General features: G+C 42.5%; 3 protein-coding genes across 3 annotated transcripts; all 3 read left to right on the forward strand.

The window, feature by feature from the left end:
• Nucleotides 1-7,104: 7,104 nt before the first annotated feature.
• PG994_013245 (uncharacterized protein) lies at nt 7,105-8,406 on the forward strand (the record flags this gene model as incomplete). The annotated part of the gene is made up of 5 exons (XM_066864654.1): nt 7,105-7,246; nt 7,285-7,318; nt 7,434-7,728; nt 7,782-8,018; nt 8,077-8,406. The coding sequence occupies 5 exons, from the start codon at nt 7,105-7,107 to the stop codon at nt 8,404-8,406; spliced, it is 1,038 nt and encodes a 345-aa protein (XP_066709615.1).
• A 5,597-nt stretch (nt 8,407-14,003) lies between these two features.
• On the forward strand, nt 14,004-14,999 carry PG994_013246 (RNA-binding- RBD; the record flags this gene model as incomplete). Its single annotated transcript, XM_066864655.1, has 1 exon — nt 14,004-14,999. The coding sequence occupies one exon, from the start codon at nt 14,004-14,006 to the stop codon at nt 14,997-14,999; it is 996 nt and encodes a 331-aa protein (XP_066709616.1).
• Nucleotides 15,000-15,147: 148 nt separating this feature from the next.
• Nucleotides 15,148-16,306, forward strand: PG994_013247 (RNA recognition motif (RRM) domain; the record flags this gene model as incomplete). The annotated part of the gene is made up of 3 exons (XM_066864656.1): nt 15,148-15,662; nt 15,727-15,987; nt 16,159-16,306. 3 exons carry the CDS (start codon nt 15,148-15,150, stop codon nt 16,304-16,306), a joined length of 924 nt encoding a protein of 307 aa, XP_066709617.1.
• Between the last annotated feature and the right edge of the window lie 172 nt (nt 16,307-16,478).

The following is a 16,478-nucleotide window of genomic DNA, read 5'->3' on the forward strand; positions in this document are numbered from 1 at the left end:
ACTTAGTCTTTATAATTTACTTATATTAATAAATTTATTTATAACTATAAAACTTTATAATATCGCTATATTTTTATAATAATTAAAAAATAATACTTAATACGCGGTAATTAATATACGAAACGATTATTATAAGTTAAAAGTAAACGAGACGAAATTATAACGCTTTAAGTAATTTAAATTCGTAAGATTTTAAACTAATAAAAAAGACATTAAATATATAATAATAAACGTTTTTTATATATATATTTTTTATTTTAATAATTAATTACTTTTTTTTAACTTATATAATTTCATTTTAATACGTAATATTTGTATAACTATAACATCGATTTAATTAAAAAAAAACATTATATGATTTTAATAATTTAAAGAACGCGAGAAAGTTTAAATTAAATTAGTTAAAAAGCTATTATAAAAATATATAACGTTTTTTACACTACTTTAAGCGATTAACTCCACGGTATTAAACCTCGACGTAAAATTTAATATTTATAATATAAATTTAATTTAATTAAAAAAGAGTTACTTTATAAATACATAATTAATTTAAATATTTAAAGATTACTTTTTTATATTAATATTATTAAAAATATAGTTAGTTTTTTTAAAGTTATATAGCGGCGACCGCGTTAAAAATATTAAGTTAAACGCTTTATTAATTATAACTTAAGTTTTAAAACTTAAATAAACTATTAACGTACTTTATAAGCGAGCTGCGCACTTTTAATTAACTTTTTTATAATTAACTTTATATTAACTTTTCTCTTTTAATAAGTATAGAATTAAAAAATAAAGAAAAAAGGTTTAATTTAATACCTTAAGCGTTTTAAAATAACTCGAAATTAAGTGTACGAAAAACTGTAGCGATATATTATATCTTAAAGTCGACGTTACGTAGCCGACGACGCGGAATTCGACCACGATTTAAAATCTCTATAAACTCTCGAAAGTTTTCTAATTTTAAAAATGAATTAGTTATTTAATATATTATTAATCTAAATACGCGATCGTTTTTTCCCTAGCTAAGTAGTATAAAAAATATAGCGAATTAATTACTTAGTTTACGCGACGCGAGATGCGTCGGTGTTAACTAAGTCTTTAATTTTATATAATAATAACTAGACTTCTAGACGCGTTTTAACTAAAGAATCGATTATTAAAGAATCTTTTACGAAAATTTTAACGCGTATCGCGCGTGGTTTACTTTCGTACGGAATATAATTAATAAGTATAAAATATAAGAGAAGGATATATATAATTTCGACGAGACCGGGTTTTTTATAAATTAAATCTCGTTTAAAATAATTATAACCACCTTCGATTAACGCGGAAAGCTTAAAGTAACATAGTAAAAAAGCCGGGAATAAATTATAATTATTTAAGGCGTTAAATTAAACGGTTACGCTATCCCTTCGTATATTATTTTTATTAAAAAACGTACCTTTTTTTTAATATAAAAATAGCTTATTATTAAGGGATTAAATAATCGTGATTATAAAAAATAACTAAACTACGAATAAAAAAATCAAGGACTAAATTCGATACTTTAATTAATATATTAAGTTTTATACGAAAAGTTGTTATCGCCTCTTAGTTTTAAACGGCTACGAAAGTTATTACTCGATACTTTTTAAGCTTTATTATAAAAAGAACTCGATTATTATACTTTATATACTTTCTTATTTATTATATAAGCTTTAACCTCTTATTATCGGCTATTTTTATATATTAAAAAAATATATATAGGAACGAAATTAAAGGTTTTATACAGGCGTATATTATTTATATTTTAAAGGAGGACTTTTTATTAGCGTTTTTAAAAGCGTTCTAAGCGATTTTTATCGTTTCGAATATATAAGGAGTCTTTTAAAAAATAGGACTCGTTTTATATAACCCGGAATATATTATTTTATAGTTAAATATAAAGTTACGTATTTTAATACCTCCGGGGACGTTTTTCGACCTATTTATCCCTTAAAAATAAAAAACTTTAAATAATTTAATTAAGGCTTAATTTTAAACTAAATATATTCGAAACCGTATTATATTATATTAAAATAACTTTTCGACACTTATTTTAATTAGCTTTAATTAAATTGTAAAGGTTATAACGTAAGTTATATACCGAGCTACTCTTTAAAAAGTGAGAACGCGACACTTCGAAAGGTAAATAAAATGCTTAGCCGGCGCCGCTGTACGAAAAAAACGGCTATAAGATAAAGGATTACTTTATATATAAAATAAAGAAGACTTATAGTTTTAAAAAAACGTTAATAAATAATGATAAAACGAATCGCGTTAAAATAGTAGTTATATAAAGACGTTTAAGATACGTTTATAACGCTATAAAATCTATAGAATGCTTAAGTAAAATACGCGTACTTATTAAAATAATATAAAAACCTTTAAAAATAATAATTATTAATATATTTAATTAATTATAAGCGTTATAATTAAATTAATTTATAACTTATAAAGCTTAATAATAAAAACTACGTAGCTCGTTTATATATATAGCTCGCTTATAAAGTATATTTATATAATTATTAAAAGGTTTTTTATAAAGATTTAAACATTATTTTAAACTAGTTTACGTTAATTATAAATATTAAAGCTAAATATAATATTTTAAATAAAAATATATAAAATTTTAATAAACTTAGTTTTATAATAAATATAATTAAGTTAATACTAATTATAATATATATTAATTAATATAAAAAAGCGAAGTTAATTTAACTTAATAATTAAAAGTAATTAATAACTATTAAATATATTAATTTATAAAGTAAATATATTTCATCGTTTTTAATTATTTAAAATTAATATTACTTTATAAATTAATCTCGCGAATATAACTTATTAAGTAATTAAGTAATTAAATTAACTTTTAATAATTAAATTAATAATATAACAGGGTTAAAAAATCGCAACCTAAGGCATAGATAATTAGTCATGTGACATAGAGGGGTATAACATTAATTTCTCAATGCGTTTTAATATATAATAGATTAATAATAAACATGCACTCTTTAATATATACTTAAATGTTTGTTTCGTCACTCTCATAATGTTTTCCCCTAGAAAGAAGGCCGTGTGCAGGCTGCCTAATAGGGGCTGACCCTGCGAGTGCCGACCGTAGTTTATAGCAGTATAGATTATGTGTTTTTAGTAACGAAACGAGTTTAAACTTAATTTAATACTTTAATAGATATATTAAAGCGTGAATAAAAAGCCTTTATTTTTTTTTAATTTCAAACTATTATAAAAGCTATACTTTAATTAAATTTAAAGAATATTATAAAAATAATAATATTATTACACTTAATATATTTCTTTACTTTTTTTTTAATTATTTTAACCTTTAAACATAGTATTTTATTAATCACTAAGTGTATTTATTTTAAAAAAAATTAAGTTATTTAATAAAACTTAAATAAATTATATTATAAAGCTAGAGTTTCTTTTATCGCTTTTAAAGCCGCGTATTTTATTATTTTTATATAAAAAAATTAAATTTAAATATAATATATTTAGTTTAATACTTTAGTATTTAAATAAAATAGTTAGTAGATTAAACATACGTTTTTAAATATTTATACTTAACTTATTTTATTTAAAAATAACTAATATTTATAACTTTTAAACATTGTTTAATCTTTAATAAATAATTAAATATTTTACTTTTATTAAAAATAAGATTTTTATTTATTAAAAAACTCTTTAATATTAACTTTAAATATTATAAATTTAATAACGAGAAATATATATATATAATATATAAGATAACCTTAATAAAAAATTAAATATATACTTTATAAATGGTTAGTTTAATATATTTTAAGTATTAAAAAGTTAGAAAATTACGCGTTTAACTTAAAAAGCCCTTATTATATAAAAATCTTAAAAGCTATAAAATAAAAAGATAAAAGAAAAGCGTTTAATAATTAATAAAAGTGAAGCGAGAGGTTTATTAAAGTGAAGAGCGATTAATAAAAAGCGTTATAATATATAAATATATAAAAAAAGATATAAAATTAAGTAATATATTAAATAAAAGTAATAAAATTTTTATAATAATATTATTAATTTAATAATAAACTATATTAAGCTTTTATTATTATTAAATAATATTAATATAAAAATAATATAACCTTAAATAGTAATTTATAATATACCGCTTTAATAATAATAATATAATAAAGTTATTAAATTAATAAATAATATATTATTTTAATAAACTTTTTTAATAAAATACTTAAGTAATAATTATTAATTAATTATAATTAAATTTAATAAGTTAATTAAATGCTTATTATTAAAACTAATTTAATATAATTAATATTTTTAAATCTATTATACTACTTAACCTATGCTAAACTAGATAATTAAATTCTTCCCAAGTGCCACGCCCCCGAGCCCCGAGGCTCCGGTTTGGCGAGGCCCACTAAAGTCTTAGAGAATGGCAGCCGCAATTGCAACCTGTCAATCCAGCCATTCGTTTGGTCTCTTTGCCCAATGCGGGGGTGACGTGAGTTGTCGCATGTCGCAAGTGGGAATGTCACAGACCGAGAGACCTAACGCCGTGCACCAGCTGCACAAACTACATCCTACAGAACCCAAGTTGCTTCTTCTCCTGCCTGATTTGACAAACTTAACATGGCTGATCAATTTGGTCAAATCCACTACATTCATCAATGTTATATAAGGGAACAGCTTTGCCTTATCTGCCTATATCTGCCCTCTAGTACCGCCAACCTTGCACGCGACGCTATGTAATTGATCAAATGGGTTTGGTCAGGGTGGGAAAGTGAGCGACAGTTACCCTTGCGGGAGGGCAAGTGGGTTGGCTGGATCTGCCCGACCATAGAACCTGGGCTTTCCCATGACTAATAATGGAAAGCATTGACGAATGGAGCTGTGGGCGGGCGAGAAGCTAGGTACTTTTTAACTTACGAGGCGAAACTTGACGGAGCCCACACGTCACAACCTAGAGCGATTTGAGCTTGTTGTTAGTTGTTTATCTGCTCACCGAATAATTGAACAACACGCCGAAACATGTGTGAATGGATATAGAAGTCTTTGCACGCCGCTCGGCGACACTACCCATTCTACTCATAGGCCGTGGTCACTTCCCGTACTCGATTCTACGGAAATCTTTCCCTTATGCTGGCCATCAGGGGGGCCAAAAGGGGTGTTATGTTCCAACTCTCTCCGGGTGCGAAATTCGATCTAGCAGGGGGGTAGATGGCCAGACCGACAGGGCTGGGGGTGTCAATCTAGTGCCTCCCATGTCAGTTCATCGTTCCTTTGCCGTCTTCTAGAAAACAATCAAGATGGACAAGAGCTGTCGTCCGGTGCATCTCTTTCCGGAACACAGGGTCCAAGCGATCAAAGTCATAGCTGATATGGCTTTCCACCTTTCCAAAGGAGGTCACATTCACCCTTCAAGAGATGGGTTTTTATGTATACGATCAACGCCCGGGCACTGTAATAAATAAGGCAACCCTATATCGTTCATGCAAGCGGAGTCTACCCTTTCCCCTCAAGACTTTCTTATATAAGCAACCTCGGCATGAACTCCCCTATTGAGGAGCCTTTGGTATACCGCATCGGCTACTACCTGCATCCCGTCCGTGAGGTGGTTTTGCTCCATTCGGAACTGCGCTCACTAAAAAGGCGAGCTGGACTGCGAAATATCCATTCTCTCGAATGCCATTGATAGGAGCTACTCCTATTCAGCGACCAATGGAATATAATGATAGTGGCGTTCATTCCGTTAGTATGTCACTGGCAACACTCCCAGGTCTGCTTCTCCGGATGCTTCTTTTACGCATCGGAGGAACTGCAGTTATTCCCGACTACCATCAGCTGTTCTTTCTGCAACCAGCTATCATGGAAAACTGCTATAGAATCTCGTGAAATGTCACTTTCGGGCTTACTCTGCAGGTACTACTACAAGTGTTGACCATCCATTACATATATCAATATCACTATGGCAGGAGGGCATGCATGCAGATGCATGGCATCTCACAATGTCATCACCTTAATCGAGCAAGCAGTCCAACCCATCAATTGACGTACATAATTAAAGATTTTTGTGAACCGCAGCTGACAATGCCCTTGACAATTGAGCTTGCCAATGCCCATGCGAACTTGCAGAGCTACTGCGAATCATTCTGATTCCTCGTGATTTCTTTCTTTCATCGCCTAGATGATCAGCTCCTTCTGCAAGAGCGAGTCACCATGAATGGGTTGACCTTTACGGATTCGTGACAACTGTGGCATCGACACAAGGGAACTCTCTGCCTTGAAATAACTGCACGTGATTGCAATGATTGCCAGATATAGATTGATACATGGATCGAATTCACGATGCGAAGACTACTATTACTGATGCAGATACCGGGTTATTAAAGGGGATGGAAGATGAAGGCGCATTACTATGTATTACTGGCTGGATTATATTCTTGTAGAAGTTACATAATAATATGTTGACTTATCTTAACCGTCTCATGACATGACACAGGCCAGTCCTGCTTGAATTCAATGCTTGACTGCTTTCGATGTGGCTTTCTTTGTTGCTTATTCCTCTCGTCAATGTTTGCACGCCTCTCCATGCCTTTTTCTTGTCTCTTTCCTCTTTCCCTAACCGTCTTCCCCATTTGCCATCCACGCAAAGTGGGCCCCTCAAGCTAAGAGCCGCCGCTCCTTCCCATTGACCGTTATTGCCACCCCAAGCCGTGGTCCCACGAAAGTCACACTAATCTGTCCATTGCAGGGGGCAGAAAATAATTATTTTGTCAACGTCGCTGGACCTCTCGAACGACCTCCGGCTCCTCTCTCCCTTCTTCTCTCCTCACACCTCTCAACAACAATCAATCTCAAGATCTTGTGTCACGAACACCACCTCTCAAGTCTTCCTTCACCTTGTCTCTAGGGCACCTAGCTACCCTTTTTTCACTCCCCCGGAATTGTTTCAGAGTTCGATTTTTTTGTGTCTACTGCACGTCCGAACTTCTCATAAACCAACAACATCTCCTAACTTAATCTCCCACACGAAAGCATCAATCCAGAACCATCCCATTTCCCGACAATAAAATGGCCAGCACCGTGGAGAAAGTTGCTGACGCAGCTAACAACGCCGTCAATGATGTTGCCAACACTCTGAGCAATACATCCCTCACCGGCAACAAGGACGAGTCCAAGGATGCCGTCCATGCCAGTGCCGCTGAAGGTCGCCGTCTGTACATAGGCAACCTTGCCTATGCGACAACTGAGGGGAGCTGAAGGAGTTCTTCAAGGGCTACCTTGTGTAAGTCGGGCCCACTGGAACTTAGCTGAGCCTGTTTATGATCTCTAGCCATGGCTTGGATCAAACAATAACCACATGTGGGTGGCGCATTTACTGATTTCTACCCTTGCTGCAGCGAGTCCGTCTCAATCCCCAAGAATCCTCGTACCGACCGCCCTGTCGGATACGCTTTCGTCGACCTCTCCACCCCTAGTGAGGCTGAGCGCGCCATCGGCGAGCTTTCCGGCAAGGAGATTCTGGAGCGTAAGGTCTCCGTTCAGCTTGCCCGCACCCCCACTGCTGCTGGTGAGAAGACCGAGGGCGCCACCGAGGGCGAGGCTGGTGCCGAAGGCTCTCGTCGACGAGCTTCTGGTCGTGGCCGCGGCCGCGGCCGTGGTCGTGCCGGCCGCGCTGGCCGAGGCGGCAGATCTGTATGTTGAAAATCTCTAGCGACTTTTTGCGCAATTGACTAACCCGACGATAGGATGGCGGAAAGGATGAAGCCGAGGGCACTGAGGAGGCTGCGGCCCCTGCTGCTGCCAACGACGAGGTTTTACCATTGACGGACATTACCAACAAGAACACTACTGACAACTCAAAGTCCAAGGACAAGTCCCGCCCCGCCCGCGAGAAGAAGGAGCGTGGCCCTCCCGCTGACGGTATCCCGTCCAAGACTAAGGTCATGGTTGCCAACCTGCCTTATGATCTGACCGAGGAGAAGGTAAGAGAGTCTGCTTGGCGTGCTCTTGCTCAGTGCTAATTGTAATGTGACGCAACAGCTTAAGGAGCTCTTCGCTGCCTACGAGCCTTCCTCCGCCAAGATCGCCCTTCGCCCCATCCCCCGCTTCATGATCAAGAAGCTTCAGGCTCGTGGCGAGGCCCGCAAGGGACGTGGCTTCGGTTTCGTCACCCTGGCCTCTGAGGAGTTGCAGCAGAAGGCCGTTACCGAGATGAACGCCAAGGAGATTGAGGGACGCGAGATTGCTGTCAAGGTCGCCATCGACAGCCCCGATAAGACTGACGAGGAGGCTAACATCCCTGCCGAGTCCGAGTCCAACGGCAACGGCGCCCAGGAGGCAGCCCCCGCCCCGGCCCCCGTCGCGGCTTGAACCTGTCCTCAACTCAACCACCCTCCATCGACTCCTTCGACTTAAGACGTCCACTCCAATTGCACTTATCCCTTATTCGCGGTGAGAGATGTACCCCTCGACAATTGCCACTTTACAGGCGTATAGCCCTACATCTTAACAATGCCATCGTGAGTTTGGCATTTTGGTGGAAAAAACGAGGACTGCATATCAGGAACGATGCTTTGATTTCCCGACAAATACGAAAATGGAGGTATAAAAAAAGGCAAGCACACATGGCTTAGGTTGCTCTAGGACACCATCTTCTAGGTGGACAAAGCGTCATTGTGCAGCAGGTTTTTGGCACGCAATCTTTAATTCGCACAACTTTCTCGGTCCTTTTCACGCTTTGTGTATTTACTCGTCTTGCGATTTCTCTCCTCTTACGAAGTGGACGAAAGGCACAGTTCGAGGGGGCTGAGAGTAGTTCATATGTGCATAATAAATGAACGACTGATTATGACGTGTTTCTGCGTTCTACCTAATTTGTAAGTGATGCATTGATTGTTGATCGAGACGCATCTGTTCTCCCTGGACTCCCTGCCACCGGATGGGATGATCATCTACCTATACATTGGTGCCTGAGGTATGTAGTAGATATGTTGCAAACCAGTCAACTACAGGTAGATACTCGCGCATGGCTTGCGAGCAGGTAAGGGGGGAAAGTTCGTAGCTGATCGGTATTGTGTGATACCTACCTACTTCAGTGAACATGTGCGGCACGGGAAAGCAAAATATTGTAACCCAGGAGAAGTCACTGTCAGAAGACCATCCTGAATTCCTCGGATTAGGTACCGATAAAGCTTGGGTAGAAGGAGAAAGTGTGGACAAAATCCAGTAGAATTCACCCAAAGCCTTATGACTGAGAGCAACATCGATTCAAACTGTAAGTTGTGGTATGCTGTTCCAATGGTTCATTGTAGAAGGCTGTGCCAAAATCGAACGATTTGCAGGTTCAACAGCTATGAGAGGCTGTAGGCTACATAGCCTCAAGGATAAGTCAGCGGTAAGCAACCAGGCACGACTTTAGGCGACAGGTACTTGGAGCATTCTCCAAATCTGAGTTGTTATTTGAACATAATATGTAGCGAGAAAGCGACGTAGGAAAGTTAGAAGTGATAGTATGAGGTACGTACGCGAACCAACATTGATGAATGTAAATAAGCCATTCCAAATGATCATGATGCCAAGGTGCATACACCGCTTCGTTGTCTACCCCTTTGTGATCGACAAACGGCTCCCGTTCCGCCGATGAAGACGGACATGGCGATCAGCGATTAGAAGGATCAGTTCCGTTGAGTCTACTTACTCCGTACATGTTGTCTCGCACAGAACGTCCTCGTCAATCTACCGTCTTTTGGAATCTGGCCAGCACGGGCCAGCCCGTTGTGGCTGAATATGCCAAGACGCTTCAGGTTGGAGGATTTGACATCACCATTGGATGAGATCAGACGGGTGACGGCGCACATGGCAGGTTGTCGTTTGCAATTGTCCCCGTGAGGCATTGTCTACTCGACACTCCATGTCCAGCGCTAATTTGGAGGCGTGACGTCGTGGAACAGGATGCTTGCCAAGCCTTGTAGCTCCAGTGAAGCTCGAAAGGACCAAACATAAGGACTTTCGGAGACTTGTTATATATCTTGCCCAGCCGCACGGATTCGCTCCGGGCCGGGACTTTGAGACATCAGACCCCTTGCTTTTAGTCTGGTGCTGGACCCCTCCCCCAAGTTTAAGCTTGACTTCTCAAACTCGATTGGCATTCGGAATCTAGAACCGTTGTCAAAGAACCTTGCCTGTGCCTGTTCGAGAAGCCCATCATCTACCCCAGTACTCCGTACCTGATCTCCAGTCGGGAACCCATGTCGATCATGATTGATCTCCAGGATCTTTCCACGGCCAGTCATCATATCATCACATATGTGCGCTCCCGCTATGCCTTCTAGCGCCGGCGAAGAAGCAGCCCATGTAGGAGATATGGGATCAGGACCATCCGATCTACGTGGATCCTATCAGGCCAGACTCCAGGCCAGGCCAGATTCAACTGAACCAAACCTGCACCTGACCCCTGGAATCGCCGTAGTAGTGGTAGGTCAAGACCGGGCCTCATCGGCACTCACTGCCGCCATCTCTTATCAAGAGATCGTCCTGAGACACTAGTGAGCACACGAGACGGAGTCGCTGAAATGGCGGCAACTGGGGAGTGGCTTTTCGGATACCATGCGACCTGCCGGCGTCAATCAGCACAGACAGCACAGCACGTAAATGCGTTCGAGATGATTTCTTTCCCATGCAGTTGGACTGAAGAAGTCAGCTAGGTATTTAATCCATTATCAACGTTGAATCCGGCATCTCCACGTTTCTTCCCTGTGGATACAGCTCCCATATGCCGGGTACTTGCCTTGTACATGTCCCATGGGCAAGGCACTTCATTCCAAATATGCCCGGTCAGTACCTGAGGCCGACGCGTTTGCAGCTGTTATTTATCACATCTCAGATTGAAGTGCTCATTGGATCAGGCCACACACGCGTCCGATTGGCATGGGCTAACTACATGTACTTACACACTAGAATGAATCCTTGCCCATTTTCTGGCAGTGCCTACAAACAGAGGCCCAGTTCGTGTGCAGCCATGGGTAAAGTTTGTCAGCCCCTATCTGGCATACTGTAGGTCCTCGTTACATCCCTTGTATCAATCTTCTCTTATCCACCCCCACTCAAGCAAGATGTCGCCTCCTTTGCCTTGCTAAACTGCCTTCGTAGCAGGAGACATACTGTCATACCCAAATCTCAGGGAGGAGGGGAAACGATATCACCTCTCTAGCTCTGATCATCCACCCCAGTATGTGTCTGCCGGCTCGGCAGCCCTGCAGGCCGTGGTCACCTAGCGCTTGCGGAAATGGAACTGCGAATACATTGGCAAGGGTATGCTACTACAAACAGTATCGTTTCCGTTCTCACCGGTCGTTCTCGACCCGACCTAGCCTCCCTGATGTATCTCATCCATCCCTACATGTGCCCTGTCTAGGTTACAGCCATTGTATAATACCCGGAGAACCCCTTAGGGATATGCCTTGACCGTCCAGTAGCCCTCACCTCCTTAGTCTGCCAGCACATCACCGAGTATTTTGGCTCCCTTCATTGTACATCTTTGCATCCATTATTGGTATCCTTATCCAGCTTTTACAAAGCAGCCTTCAGGTATCCTTAGAAGAGACCAAGGAGGGGGAAGTGTAATTGGCTATTCGACAATACTTGCCAACTAGACGATCTAGTTATCGAGACAGAAGACAAAGCATATACCACACTGTGCTAGGTCGAGTCAAGATCGACTGCATTCGGCTATCCTCAAGTGCTGGAGCAGGTACCGGCTGCAAAACACTATCCTCCACATCTATATCCCGTGGCCCAACCTTCACCCATCCTCCGCCCAACATTTACTTCAAGGGCTATGTGGGCATCTGGCTAGCCATTGATTCTCGCTGAACGTATGCACCCCTGAACCTCGGGCAATCGGAATCGAGAAGTCGCGGTGGTATACCCAACTCGGACCGTAAATCGAGGAAGTCGTTGAGAGCTGGCTATTCCGAAGCACATAGGGAGAAAGAACAGCTGGAAGCGAGATCGATAGGATAGGTACGAGTCGTGTTGGACGTGCTCGACGGAACGACAAGAAGTCTCCTCGGATCGGAGAAGGAAGACAGCGACGGAGACAACACTCCTTGAGCAAAGGCTAGGGTCGAGACCAATTAGTGATCAAGCGCAACTGCTGTTGGCAACCTCGAGGCACGTACGGGTCTTCACGCAATTCTCGTCCGAAAGGGAGAAAGGGAGCAAGGAGGGCGTAATCTGATCACTTGTTGGACATTGAAGCGGGAGGAAAGACGGAACAAGATACCCAACTTGGTTTCCGTGCCCACGACTTCCACCACGATAGCAACGCCTTGAAGTGACAGGAGAGCTTGACAGTCCCAACTTCCGATCGCGAGGGCTAGGCAGACACTGTTAACATACCAGGATCGATTTTCACATGCCGGGAACTCCCTAGGTGCAGTACGTCATTGCATCCAATTGCGCGTTATTTTGGTCTACATTTGCTAATACATACATGTGTACATGTAGAATTGTGTTAAGAGCTTCCGCCCAGGAAAGAGGAGATAAGCCACAGATAGGGGGCTCTTGCTACTCTTCCCAACAACTCCATAACCTAGGCCAGCCGATAGCAGAGACGTGCCTTCCTCCGAGCCATTGGAACACTGCAAAGGCTTCGGTGCATGCCTCCGTGTGTCTAGTAATCAGTGTTGTAAGTGAGTAATTGGGTCGGGCCTTTTTCTTCCAAGTCGCCTGTGCAGTTCCGACTCTTCTCACATCTTCCGAACCCATCAGCATAGCATCAACTCACCAAGCCGCGACATTCTCACGATCCCTTCCCATCCGCATCTTGCTCGCTAGCTACTCTATTTTACTTGTGCCCGCTCGCTTCATACAATCCGTCTTGGTGGCATTGGCCAGATTCTGAAAGGTGAGACCATTTCCCTGCTTTGGTGCAGACAATCGGCGAGTTGTTGTCGTGAACGACCCATGAACGCGGCGTCAATCGTTGTTAACACAAGCGTCATAACCCTCCCTCCTTTGCTGTCGTCGATTATTCCCCTCTGCCTAGGAGCACAAAACACCGATTCTCGATCGATTGTAAGAAAACTCGGACAGCATTCTGCTTCGACAATCGACCATTTACTTCTGCCACTGTTTTCCCAGCCTACTTAAACACGCCCTGCCCTTCCTTCGGTTCCCATCCTTCTTTTCACCATCAACACCGCACACCCACCTTCGAGAACTCTTTACCATTCTCTGCCAGCCACGTCCTGTGCAAACAACAAAAGCATTGGAAGCACTGCTTTACACATAGCAGGCTTCTTCTCTTTCTACCATCGTGCAAGCATACAAGCAATTTCATACTAATTTACTGCAACACCAGATCCCGCTTCTGTTCAGATCAGACTTGGTCTTAGTCGGCCACTGTTCAAGGTAAGCAAATCACATCGACCCTTCCCTTCGCTTCCCTTCCCTCTCTATCATCCCAACCTGCCATCGATCTGCGAGCAACGTCCCAATTCCTCAGTCATCATCGTCGTTGTTGTCGACTGCGATTTTGGGTCTTGGACCACACATCATCATCATCATCATCCACAACCTCTGCACTGCCGTCAAGTATATTCTTGCTCCGCTCAACCCCGGATTTCCTATGGTAAAGATCCACGCTCGGATCGGCCTATCAGACGCTGCGCAGCGCCCAATTAGGCAGTATTCTTCTCGGTGTTCCGATTTTCTTTTTTTTTTTTTCTATTCCTGGAATTGCTTCCCCAGGTCTTGTACACTACCCCGGCATCCATCTTGATACAAGTTTCCCTTCATGCCAACTTCAACTTCACCTCTCCATCTTGCACATGCCACATCACTCATCGTCACGTATACAATTCAGTTTCGTCTGCCATTTCAGCAGTGGAATTTTCTTTTGTACTAACATTTTTTCCTTTTCTTTTGGAACAGACAAACAGACTATGAATTACTCAACCTCAAACATGGCATCTGATAACAACTACGGTCACAAGCACGCTGCTAGCGCTGCTGGTTCTCATGCTCCTGTCCCTGCCGCCATGGCTGGCAACAGCATGACTGGTACCTACCTTCCTGGCCAGTCTTCGGCAGTTCCGACCAACGAGAATGGTGTTCAGCCTGTCTCTGCTGGATCTGATGCCAACATGCGCGCCATCATGAACTCGTTCAATGGTCTCAGCGTCAACGGAACCCCGGTTCCCATGTTCGATGCCAATGCAGCTGCCGCAGCCATGCCCATGTACTTCCCTGGCGGCTTCCCTGCAGCTGCTGGTCTCCCTATGGGCCCTGGTCAGATGCCTATGGATGAGCCTTACTACGTCCACGGCGGCTATGCATGGCCTGCTGCCACCCAGTGGGCTGTGCCCGGCATGAAAGACTCTGAGTTGCGTCTGTACAACCAAGCTCCCTTCGAGTATCCCAATGGTCGCCTCGGCGCTTACAAGGCTCCTCAGCCGTCTATTGCCGAACAGCACATTGCTCATCAGCAGGATGTTCCGCCTCTGGACAACCGTCGATCTTCGTACTCGACCACTGAGTCCACGCCTGCCACTCCCTTCTTTGGCAGTACTGCTTCGCGTGATGCTGCTGCTCGTGTCACTGTCTTTGACCGCTCGACCTACACCACCCCTTCGCCTCAGCAAGTCGCTTCAGCTGGCATGGTGCAACAGCCCAAGGCCTTTCCGACTGTGTCTACTGCCGCTGATCGCGACATGGATGCCCTGCTCATTATTGACCCGGCTATCCCTCAGGCTGTACCTGCTGTCTTCACTCCCCAGGAGAACATGAAGACCTTGGAGCAAAGTCTTACTAACGCCATCCCCGGCAACCGCAATGTCTACATCCGCGGTCTGCACCCTACTACTGACGATGATACTCTTTACAAGTATGCCGCACGTTTCGGACGCGTCGAAACATCCAAGGCCATCATTGACACCACCACTGGCGCCTGCAAGGGGTAAGTAGTCCTAGATCATTTGCGTCCTATGTCCAAGACTAATCCCTCGCGACAGATTTGGCTTTGCAAAGTTCGTTGAGCAGCGCGACTCCGAGGCTTGCATCCGAGGCTTTTACCGGTTGGGATATGAAGTCGGCTTCGCAAGGGTAAACATGACTGAGATTCAGCGCGCGCCCCGTACCTGCCACGCCACTGAGCCAAGTGGTTCTCCCAGCGTGCCTTTCTACCACCAGTACAACCAGTTGGGCTCGTCCAGTGCTGAGCCCAATGGCCGTACCACACGCCAGTCCCAGGGCTATACAAGTGCTAAGCCCAGCGGCAGTACCGCCCTCGAGCAGTACGGCTCTTCAAGCGATGCCTTCCTTGGCGACCCCAGCCTCGGACATGGTGACCTTCACGGACTTGACACCAAGATTGTCAAGTTCTGCGGATGCCGTTGCTTCGCCCATGATAAGAAGTTTACTGACTTCGACCCTCGCGATCAGGAGTCGTTCAATTCTCGTCTCAAGGCCGAAGGCGACGAAGGCTCGACCAACCTCTACATCTCGAACCTGCCCAAGACCGTTACTGAGAACGAGTTGGCCGCCATCTTCATGAATTATACTATTCTCTCCAGCAAGATCTTGCGCGATAGCCTGGGCAATAGCCGCGGTGTTGGTTTCGCTCGGTAAGTTTCACATATCACTATCGATATTTGATGTCAACAGACTCATTTGCTGACATTCACCTAGATTCGAGTCTCGTGACGTCTGTGATAAGATCATTCAAGAATTTCACAACCAGCCGCTTGGTGACGACCGTCTCAACATGCAGATCCGCTATGCCGATACTCCGGCCCAGAAGGAGCTGAAGCGTGTCACGGCTGAGCGACGCCAGTTCCGAACCAACGAATATAATGTGGGCGCCTACGGAACTCCTCTTGTCGGTCTCACGCCTACCATCTACAATCAGCCTAACTGGAAGCGCCAGGGCAGTGTTGGCAATGCCACACCGTGAGTTATTCCTCTTCCCACACCTCAATATTGTGATAACTTCTAACATATTTTATCCAGTAACGGTATCCCCTATGCCCCTCATGAGGCAAAGTGTCTGAAGAACAAGGGCAACCCGTACGCACCCTGCTTCTGCCCTCGTGTAGGCCACTAACCAACTCCTCTCGTTAGACCGAGCAGCATTGCTTCTAGCAAGGCACCGGCTTCGGAGGATGGTTCTGGCGACGAGGGTGCCACGATTCATGTTGAGTCACCAATGGTTGCGAATGGCAGCACACGATCTTCTCCTGTGAAGCATCTCGAGCAGGAGAATGAATAGACTAGGCACTGGACCTACTATCTTATGCCTTTACTGTATTCCTACCCCTTGACTTTGACACAACATGATCTACCTTCCCATGGCATACAACGAAATCTGGTTGTTGGTCGTGGGCTAGCATTGTCGTTCACTTTGTTTCTTCATCCCAAGAGATACCACATCGGTCTGTCAT

The sequence above is a fragment of the Apiospora phragmitis genome (assembly GCF_038363925.1).
Source record: "Apiospora phragmitis strain CBS 135458 chromosome Unknown utg000011l:1.0-3236445.0:1.0-3240683.0, whole genome shotgun sequence".
NCBI classification, from domain to species: Eukaryota; Fungi; Ascomycota; class Sordariomycetes; order Amphisphaeriales; family Apiosporaceae; genus Apiospora; species Apiospora phragmitis.